Source organism: Bombus fervidus, chromosome 8 (genome assembly GCF_041682495.2).
Source record: "Bombus fervidus isolate BK054 chromosome 8, iyBomFerv1, whole genome shotgun sequence".
Classification (NCBI taxonomy): Eukaryota; Metazoa; Arthropoda; class Insecta; order Hymenoptera; family Apidae; genus Bombus; species Bombus fervidus.
This window is the reverse complement of record NC_091524.1, coordinates 12,165,902-12,177,233: the sequence shown is the minus strand read 5'-3', so window position 1 is coordinate 12,177,233 and position 11,332 is coordinate 12,165,902. Positions and strand designations below refer to the sequence as shown.

At 36.5% G+C, this 11,332-nt stretch overlaps 2 protein-coding genes across 2 annotated transcripts; both read right to left on the bottom strand.

Annotated features, from left to right (window-relative positions):
• On the bottom strand, positions 1-2,145 carry LOC139989733 (uncharacterized). The gene is made up of 2 exons (XM_072008274.1): positions 1,985-2,145; positions 1-1,666 (listed from the first exon to the last, which is right to left on the bottom strand). Exon 2 carries the CDS (start codon positions 1,555-1,557, stop codon positions 643-645), a length of 915 nt encoding a protein of 304 aa, XP_071864375.1. The 5' UTR covers positions 1,558-1,666; positions 1,985-2,145; the 3' UTR covers positions 1-642.
• Positions 2,146-2,306: 161 nt separating this feature from the next.
• LOC139989727 (uncharacterized) lies at positions 2,307-7,223 on the bottom strand. Its single transcript, XM_072008268.1, has 2 exons — positions 6,478-7,223; positions 2,307-6,107 (listed from the first exon to the last, which is right to left on the bottom strand). Exon 2 carries the CDS (start codon positions 6,044-6,046, stop codon positions 4,490-4,492), a length of 1,557 nt encoding a protein of 518 aa, XP_071864369.1. The 5' UTR covers positions 6,047-6,107; positions 6,478-7,223; the 3' UTR covers positions 2,307-4,489.
• Between the last annotated feature and the right edge of the window lie 4,109 nt (positions 7,224-11,332).

Here is an 11,332-nt window from a genome sequence, read left to right as displayed (position 1 = left end):
TTTGTAAAATTACAAATGCACTGTTTTATAGTGAAAAATTCGTAGAAACCACGAATTAATAGGTAAACCGAAGCTCTGTACACAAGTACAACGAAACGAATAAAATTCCTCGCTTATTCGATAACATCCAACAATCAGCGAAATGAAACATACGAAAAGAGTGAAGTACGCCGGTTCGATATTCAAATTGCATATATTTCTTCGAAACAGAAATAAATTTTTCAGACGTGTCGATACACTCTTCGATAATCCATTCGCTATCCTATTAATTCATTAAGGACCAGTAAAATTCAATCCATTCACGACTTTTTGTTATTCAACTTGCTTTGTAAAATTCTGCTTTTGTAAGAATACTGTTTGCAAGGAAGAATTGCAATATTGCACCTGGATCCTAGATCTATAATTTTCTGAAGTTTAAAGAAATTGACAATTTGTGATACTACGATAAACTATAATATATTTCTTTAAATCATAGAAACTTGTTGCATGCTTCCGACTTGTTACTATTCCAACGATGCCGATCTACGCACTTTTTGCGTATTATTTCATCGTTTGACCCTGAATGATTTAACGCAGTTATTCACAGCTTTTCTTTGCATCAATCCCAAACCTCTTACAACCTCGCTCATTCGAATTACCCATTTATTCGATTTTAATAATCGTATTCTTCATAGTGTATTCCTTAGTGAACTCCGTGACGATATTCTTGATGGATACGACAGGTAATGGAGGCAGAGGTCCAGGATGGCGCTTCCTATGGCAAATCAGCCCAGGTTTCTGAGCAAACGCTTGCCCACAGATATCGCAAACATACGGTCTCTTTCCCGTATGAATGAGAACATGTTGCTCTTGGGCAGTCTGCCTTCTGAATGTCTTTCCACAAACAGGACAAGGAAAAGGCTTGACTCCTGTATGCACTCGCATATGAGAGTCCAAATCCCGACCTCGAAATTTCTTTCCACACGTGGGGCACAGCACCTTTTCCCTGGTCTCGTGCCAGGTTAAGTGTTGCTCCAAATTCTCTTGAGTCGTCATCCCTCTTCTGCAGATTCTGCAGATAAACTCAGGCTTATAGTGTCTGTACTTCATATGAGCCTTGAGAGCATGAAGATTCTTGCTGAAGTGGCCACAAACGTCGCACACTATCGGTGGCGCGTCGCTATGATTTTGTTTCACGTGATGGTTCAGTGCTTTCTTTATCTTGAATTGTTTGCCACAAGTGTCGCAAGCGAAATTGTAATTAGTCGTGTGCAGACGAATGTAGTGATTCTTTAGTGTTCCCTTGTTATTGCTTTTGTATTCGCAAACACTGCAATCGTACACTTGACGTCGATGGATCTTCTCTATGTGAGAAGCTAGGTATCGACGAAGTCTGAAGGTCTTCGGACAGTCTGAACACTTGTGTCTGTGTTTCTTCAAATGCTCCGCCAAGTTACTCTTCTTCAAGAACTTTCGTCGACAGTGGTCGCATTCTAGACGAGTCAAGGTTTTCTTTTTGGATCGTTGGTTGGGATTGTTTTGAGGAGATACTGCGTCTTCCTCTTGGCTAGCGGACATGATCTCGAAGTTTTCTTTGTCGATCCAATTCTCGTATACCTCGGGAAGCTCCAACGGTAAGTGAGCCTGCGAGTCGGTCTTGAATTCTTCGCTCAAAGGATCCAAGATTCTAAAACAGAAAATTAAGCACATCGTGTTATCTTTGGTCTAGGAAACCGTAGGATATCGTATGGCTAGAAACTTATCGTTAAAAATTCTGAAATTATGTTTTCTTCCGAGTAACTTAAGAAATGTATACGTTCTGAGAAGTTATTTATTTTTGGAATATATTGTATTCACTGAAACATTATTTTCAAACGTGTTATATATTTAGCAACCATATTTTATTGATTTAGTAATCGCTGGAACCTAAACGTAATTTTCTGTGAATATTCTTTATAAAAAGAAAAATCTTAGAAGATAATTCTAGAATCTGTATTCGTCATACCTTCTCGCTCTTCTAATGCGATCCAGAACAGTCGTAGCCTGGAAACGTATAAAAATAGTATAAATTATTTCACCGTTTCAACGCGATCGTTTAATACATCAGATATACTTATCTTGTATACTTGAATAACATATTTTTACTCTCTTCTCTGCTTTGACAAATTTTACGTATAAAACGCGATATTATAAACTTTACGTAATATCGTTAATTGTTAGATACAAGGACGTCGAACGATATAACAGTTTTTCATCATCCAAGCTCATCCAAGCTTATCTCTTTTTTCTTATCCAACGTTATTAGGGGGGTAGTCGAAGAGATCAGGTTCAGTAAAAATATTTATTTCAAACTCAAAGCTATACACAGCGCATACGTATCTTTAAGTATTAGACTAAGCTATTGATTGTTAGAAAAATAGCCGTCGTTGGCGTGCTTTCTACTGCGCGAGCTTCCTTTCTCTCACGGATTTTACACTTGTCCTTTGAACAATTACTAGCAACCTTGTCGGCGGGAGCAGGGACGTTACTGCGTTTACATATCGAGTGTAACGGAGTATATTACCGTGTTACGTTATATTACAGGGTTATTCTTAGGAGGACTAGCTCTCGCGAATAGAATCAGTGTCATTAAGACATATCACAACGCGTACGTATCAACGATTTCGCGTGAATGACGACCGAAGGTTCACGATATACGTTAAAAGAACACGAGGATGTTCATCGAGGAATTGCGAAATATCTTCGTTCTTACTACGATACGTAAGAAAAAAGCTTTTAACGAGATGGAACATGATCGAGTTTCTTTTTTAATTTGACCGATTTATCACATTGTATCGAAATAACGCGTTATAATTCAGCGTAATCATAGAATATTATAATTAACAAAAGGAAACTAGCGCTTCTTTCGTAGTTAGTTTTTAATTTTATTCGATATCGTTAATGACGAAGCAACGTCATTTTACTTGCTCGCTAATTGGAAATTTAACATTTTAAAGGATTTTATATAATTAGTATGCGATTTCTCTTACACCCAGTTCAGAAAACGTTTATTTCGTTATTGCATGTTTATGCAAATAATAATAATACGAGTTATAATTTCTCTTAAACAATTGAATCAATTAAATATTCGTTCAACTAAAAATTAAGTTAAAATATAGCATGATATTGATGATTAGAAGCCGATTAAGACTGACTTCTAGATCTTTTAATAAACTGAAAGGAAAACTCAGAAAAGAATCTTATACTCTTTCGTTTCTCGTTTCATTTTTGTTCACGTAAATTTTCAATTTACAAGACTGTCATTATATTATACATCTTACATCTCTATACTTATAGTTACACGCGATACAGTCTAAAAATAATTATTAATCGATCTAGTGTCTTTAATCTTTCAATCTCGATGGTGTACAAAGTATTCTGGCATTCTATCATTCGCACCTTGCAGTTGTTTCGACCAATCGGGTCGAACAAACAGGGTGAGAAAATATTGCTCTTACTCGTTGCTGAAGCATACAGTTGATCGTAAACAATGATTACAATTTTATACAACTTATACAAATAACTGTACTGATTTTTTCATTAATAATATTAACCCTCCTTTTAGTCCTTTTAGATGCAAACGAAATTTCACTTTCGTTCGAATGTCTCGACAGTGTTCAAATTGCTATTATATAAAATTTACATAAAAAATTGTGTATTGTATAAAAAAATCTGTCCGTTTCGACTATTCGTCAACTTTGAATTTTTAAAAATCAAGGATATGAAAAAAATTTCGGGATAGAGAAAATGTACCCAAAAGTATCACCATATTAATAAAGAATAGAATAGGGCGCAACGAAAGGTTAATAATATATGGGAATGAAAGTGTTCGACAAATCTTTACGTTTTCATAAATCAGTGAAATAACGATTATGATACAGGGTTAGTTATCGATAATTATATTCGAAAATTTACAAATTTTATAATCCACGAATAACAAAAATAGTTATAGATAATGCTTATCGTAATAATTACTCTTTCAAAAAATTATAATTTTAACTTGATAAATGAATATCAAAGAATTACAGATTAAAGAATTACAGGAAATTAAGAATCACAGATATCCTGTATTATCTCAATATTTGAAATATACTAATATTTTCCTAGGTTCCAATGAAACACGAAACAATTCGTAGGAACACGAGTATTACTACAGAATCATCAGCGCTAGTTTATCGATAATACAACGAATATTCGCTAGAAAATGTGCAATTAATTAACGTACTTGCAATTTATCCTTCAACGACGAGCAGAAACGAAAACTTCGTCGTACACTCTACGACCCCCTACGATCGAAGCTTATTCGTCTAATATTTCATCGTTTAAAACCAAAATTCTCTTATGCAATATTTGTCTCGATATGCGAAACTCAACAGAATCGCACCATCTTCCTAGCGATCGAAACGTTTGTCGATTAAGTATCAAAGGAAACGCTTGCTTAAATCGAAAGATCAACAAATTCGGAACAATTCTACGCTTCCTCCTCGATCCTTTCCTCGTTTTCACGTGCGCTTATCTCCTGTACGTAACCTTCGGTGAACTCTTTCACGATATCCGCAATTGGCATCACAGGTAAAGGAGGATGAGGTCCAGGATGAGTTTTCCTATGACAGATCAGGCCGGGCTTCTGCGTGAACGCTTTCCCACAAATGTCGCAGACAAAAGGCCTCTTCCCAGTGTGGATGAGCAAATGTTGGCGTAGCTGAGATCTCCTCGCGAATGGTTTATTGCAGATTAGACAGGAATGTGGCTTGCATCCTGTGTGCACTGCCATGTGCCTTTTAAAAGAATCTTTTTTAGTGAACGTTTTTCCGCATTCGGCGCATACTATCTTCTCCCTTTTCTCGTGCTGCGTTAGCAGATGTTGGTCGAGATTTTCCTGTGTGACCATGCGTCGTTTGCATATATGACACTCGTACTTAGGTTTAAAATGTGCCCATTTCTGGTGTACGTAAAGAGAGCCAGTATTCTGGCATAGTTTTCCACACACGGGACAGTTAATCGGTTTTTCTTTATGATGGAACCGTATGTGGTTGGTCAGGTCGCCTTTAACTTTGAACTTTTTTGGACAAAATTTGCACTGATGCTCGTACCGATCGGTGTGTTTTCTAATAAAGTGCGATTGCAACGAGTGCTTCGATCTGCACACGAAGCCACAGGCAGCGCAAGGGAACAACATGTTGTTGGGTCGTTTCCTGGACCAAGTTTCGTGCTTCCTTTCCAAGTGAGCCGCGAACAGACTCTTCTTAAGCGTCCTGTAATCGCAAACCGCGCAGATATACGCGCCATCTTCCTGTATGCACACCTTCTTCTTGTGCGTCCATGCCACATGTTTCCTGAAGGAAATAGCCGAGCTGAACATCTCCGAGCAAAGTTTGCATTTCAGTGCACTGCCCGGACTTCTGGAAATTTTTCTACGCGTCTTCGTTGGTGTCACATGATTATTCGGCAACTCCAAGATCTCTTCCTCCAAGTATTCCACCTGTTCTATCTGATCTGGATCATCCGGATCTACTTGATCTATCTGTTCCAACTGCTCTTGATCGTTATACGCTTCTTGCACCTCTTGCTCCTCTTGCTCTTCTTGCTCCTCTTGCTCCTCGTGTTCCACTTCTTGATACTCCACCACTTCCTTCGTTTCTTCAATGTCACCGGATGACAGCTTCTCTATAGTGACCATACTACCCTGAACTTTGACCTGATAAATATCTCCGATCGTTTTGTCGTTCTCTTCGTCGATCGAACCGTTTAGAATTATCGGTTTTACATCTTCTTCTTCTTCTTCCTTATGTTCTGCACTTCTGTTTAAAAGATCTTCATCCTCGTATAATTTCTCGTCCGTCGAATCGTACTGTAGTTCATCTTCGTTGTAAAGACATTCGACTTTGACGAGATTCTGTTTTCCATCCTCGTGTCCTATGTCGTCTATCTGTTCGGGAATATCCTCGTCAGCCAGTGGCGTGTCGTCTTCAGGTACAAACGCGTAGTACGGCTTCCCGTCGAATTCCAGGATCTGCCATTTTTTCATCACGACCGATTCCTTGTCGTAGATAAAGATACCGCGCGAGTTGAAGTGGTCGAGCTCGTACCTGAAACATCATCGATTAGTGGCGTTATTAACGGGCTACCTTGGTCGCTTGTTGGACTGCAAGCTTTTGAAAAGCGTTTCGTTCGTTCATTCTTATCGTTTATGGCAATGTATGCCAAATTTCCCGCGGATTAAAAGGTTCGTCACGCGTTTGTTACTTTTAAAACGCTGATAAAAGGTTTGGGTTAGAGCGCTTGTAAAAGAGGCAATTAAACTTAAAAAAAAAAAAAGAAGAGGTTTTTGCAGTTTGGCTTAGGTACTACTCGGAGATTAGTCGTGAAGAATGTTAGAGAGTGAGATTAGAGTAAAGCAGAGCATGAGAGGATTAATCGACAATCGATACGTGTCGTCAGTGGGGAAATTATATTTACTTTATTTCGGGTACGCGGAGATACGTTGCAGAACACGTAAGAAAGTACAATAAAAATCTTGAGCGTTTTATATAGTAATTATAGCGAATTTTTATACCCTTACGGGTAATTTTATAGAAAAAAAGTATGTACAATAATAATATATAAAATATCCGAGATAGAGTATTTGTTGTAATATTTAATAGATAGAACAAAATTCTGTTTAAGTTCTATTTCTTTTTCTAGTTCGTCGAAATATAAATTAAGTGCGCGTAAAAATATAAATTTGCGTAAAACTCCGCAGTTCAGTAATAAGATCCTCTATTAGGAACACGACTGAATTCCACAAAAAGTCGAGATCGCCTTAAAAATTTAAAGCTAAGCATTTTTTCTTTTCAATATGATCTACGTTAAAAATCGTGCGATGCATACAATTTTCGAGAAACTTCGATAAAAAATTTTCAGTAAAGAACATTCGTAAGAAGTTATGAAATCGTTGAACAGCGATAAATCTCTTAAACCTTATTCGCTGACACATCGAGATCAGTCTTCGAGACATTTCTTCGAAATAAGTGCAATTCTCGATAAAAGAAGAAAAAAAGGAAAATCATAAAGTCTTGGTTAAATCTAAAACACAGCTTTCGGACAACACAGATTTCTTCGCTTCTTCACCATCTTCTTCTAGACGTGAATCTTCGACGTAATTCCCGGTGAAATAAAGAAGCCGATAAAATCTTTGTTAAATCTAACGCGGAGTTTTCTTTATTTTTTCATGAAGTCTTTCAGGATGTGATCGATATGCATGACAGGAAGAGGAGGCAATGATCCAGAATGGATCTTCCTGTGACATATAAGACCAGCCTTCTGAGCAAACGATTTTCCACACACGTCGCATACATAAATCCTTTCTCCCGTGTGCAACAGTAAATGCTGACTCAAACTGCTATGAGTAGTAAACGCTCTGGCACAAACAGAACAGCTATACGGTTTATCCCCAGTGTGTATCCTCATGTGTTTCCTGAAATCGTGATTTTCAAAGAATGTCTTCCCACATTCTTCGCAGACAGACTTCTCTTTCTTTTCGTGCTGAGTCAACACGTGCTGATCTAGGTTCTCTTTGGTCACCAATCTCTTGTGACACACCGGGCACTCGTATTTCGCTTTATAGTGAGCGTGTTTCTGATGAGTATACAGACTGTGACTGTTTTTACAAGTTTTGCCACAAACGTCGCATATCACAGGAGGTTCTTTGTGATTCAGTCTCATGTGAGTCGTTAAATCACCTTTGATCTTGAATTCCTTGCCGCATTGCTCACAGGAGAACTCATAAAGCTGCGTGTGTTTTCGTACAAAGTGAGATCTCAAAGTTTCCTTTCGAGAACAGATAAGACCACATATAATGCAGGCGAATTTCCTGTTACTGGTTGATCTATTCTCGCCCGAATCTTCGTGATTCTGTACCAAGTGAGCAATCATCGTGGATCTTTTGTTGCAGCGAAAGTCGCAGATTGTGCATGATAAAGCTTCCTGCTTTTGAGATACTAGCTCCATGAAAGAATCGTCTTTCGAGGATACGTCCTTCTTCTTTCGATTTTCGTGAGTAAGTTTGTGCCTTTTTAATAAGTACTTCTTTTTGAATTGTTTTTGACAAATATCACAGGCTGGTAAGATCTTATAGTCGTCCTCTTGAGATGAGTTTGTTTCTTGTTTGGTTCCTCCGGCGGATGTAGATAATTTTGAAACGCAGATGGAATTTGATTGGGATAGTCCGTCCCTAAAACAGGAAAATGACTAAATTTTATTAGAGTTCCACAAGGATGGTACTTACTGACGATGATTACTTACAGTCGAAGTTAATAGTCACGACGAGTTTGATGTGAAAATAGTAAAATTAGCAGTAGTAGGTATTTATTCTATTGTGTGGGGATAACGATAACGATGATTCATGTTTTTATTCGATGTAGCAGGAAAATGGTACAAATAGTTGATTATAAATGGCTGACAATAATTCGTGAGATATAATTACACTTTTCAATTTCATAGTAATTCTTGAAACGTCATTTAACATTTATAAAATAGTAAACACGAAGAATATAAATTGCGTTTCAATCAACAAATGGAAAGATGTCTAATAAATTTTCATTGATATAAAAAAATTGAATTCATTATTGAACGTTGTATTCATTGTGATATATTCAATTTTTGTATCAATAGAACGAAGGATGCTAGAAAAATTTCAAGAAAATTATAGTTTGAACGCACGTTGAAGATGTTTCAAAGATATTATGCAATGTATTTTTAACTATATTATTGATGGTGTAATCAAGTGGCAAAAATCCATAATAGAGGCAATCGTTTCTCTTTATGGCACTTCAAGGATGCACAATTATTGATTAATTGTTAGAGATGAACTTGCCGCTTCCCGAAATAGTTGTACTGAATTTCCTGAAACATAAAATCGTAAGTACGATTAAATTTAAAATTAGCTCATTGGTCAAAGCATCGTGTACCTTGAAACTTATTTATATAGTTACCTATAACTATTTTATAAACTTTAATTAAATCAACGTTAAATTATTTAATATTTGTAATAAATTTTATACGATACTTATCTGCAATTTAATTCATTTCACCCGAGGTAAAATGGCATGCCAATCGTTTCACATTTTCCAAAATTCCAACAACCTAAATCAACGTTCATTTACATTTGCATACAATAGAAATCGCGCACTTGTTCACTGCGTAAAAGATAATTTCATTTAAAGAAAGAAAATACAATCTATTTTCTAATTTAAGTAAATCAAATAAAATAAAAATTAGTTATCGATATATATCGTAATAATTATATTACAAAAATAAGTATTCGATCGCATTGCAAATTATGACATTTTATTTTAGGTAATGATAGACAATTATGGAGAACTTTGGACGATAGTCAAGAAAAATATATATCTTCCACGAGATTGTGCTGAAAATAAATTCTTATAATCTCATCTTGTATACAATATATTTCATAATGGATCTTGCTATCCATTCCCCCAAATGATTCGTTTCTACGATAATCACATAATCTGATAGAAACGAATCGTACAAAATAATACATTTTTTTTCACGGATGAAGTATGTACACGAAAATGAATAAAAGCACGGGAAAATAAATGTTTGAAAATATTAAAATACAAACATCGACGTTCACGTTCGGATTATAATAAAATCGTAATAATAAAAATTAGATAATTGAGATTACGTGAAATTAAATGAAAAATTAACCGGGAATTAAGAATTTAAGATTTCCCCTTCGTAATTTTCCATCTCGATTAATAAGAATCTAATACAATTAATAACACAGTGTGTTAATAACGAATCGAGGAAGATCGATTTTCCTATTATATTAATTTTACAATTAATTCAACAAATTGAAGTTAATTAAATTAGCTAATATAAAATTTTCTGGTATGATGAACACGAGAATCTTTTTCTTAATCCAGATATGTATATCATTTTTCCAGAAGGATGATCATAAGGAAAGTTTATTTCTGATAGTATTATTCATACTATTTCACATCCTTCTGGAAGAAAGTTATTTTTCCAATTCATTTGACTCTGTCACAACCGTGGAATTTTTAACGCCTCAGTCTGGTCTCCATTTCAATTGAATTCAGAGTTTCCATTTCAATCGGGTTTGAACGTCAGGAATATTAGGAAAATGGGGAAAACTCAAACACGAAGTTGAAATTAGAAATCATAAATCACTCGCTAATATTATTAATTGGTAAAGCATTAAGTAAGGGAGCTTGATATCCGCAATTCACGGAAATACAAATTGTAGCTGTAGAAATTACTCAGTTTCTGAGATTAACGTTAGACTTCGAACGAGGAGCGAATTAGATTATTCCAAAGGAATATCAAGTGTGTAGTAGGTTTAAAAATAGCTGGATTAAGAAGATCAACTTCCATGTTCTATAACGTCAATTCATCGTTAAATGTGCACGACACACGCATCTATTCCCACGATAAAATCATTCTTTCTTCATAAAGTCACTAAGGATATGCTCTATATGCACCACTGGCAATGGAGGATGCACTCCAGGATGTGATTTTCGGTGACAAATCAGACCGGGCTTCTGCGTGAACGTTTTACCGCAAATATCACAGATATATGGTCGTTTGCCCGTATGAATAAGCAAGTGTTGCCTGTAAGCTGTGCGACGCGCAAAAGCTTTACCACATATGTGACAATCGTAAGGTCTGTCCCCAGTATGCGTCATCATGTGTTGTTTTAATCGATGATTCTCCGTGAACGATTTTCCACATTCTTCACACACGAAACTCTCCCGTCTCTCGTGTTGCAGCAAAATGTGTTGATCCAGATTCTCCTGAGTGACCATACGTCTTTTGCAAATTTCACACTCGTACTTTGGTTTGAAATGTGCCCACTTCTGGTGCACATACAGAGAGTTACTATTTGAGCACGTTTTCCCACACACGTCGCAAACTATGGGCCCTTCTTTGTGTTTAAAACGCACGTGTAACCTCATGTCACCTTTGACCTTGAACTTTTTGCCACAATATTCGCAATCGTATTTATATTCTGACGCGTGCTTACGTTCTAAATGCTCCTTTAATCTACGTCTATTCTGACATTTAAATTCGCATACGTCGCAAGAGTACTCTTCAGGTTCTGCGGAGTATCTATAGCTATTTCGTCTTCTACCTATACGTTTGGTCGAGTGTTTTCTACTAATGTGAGAATGAAGAGTAGATTTGTTCGTGCTTTCGTAGTTGCAGAAGTTGCAGGCATACGTCAGACTTTCGACATCCTTCGCCTCTTCCTCCTCAGTTTTATGCTCTAAAGCGACGTGCATCTTGAAGGCGA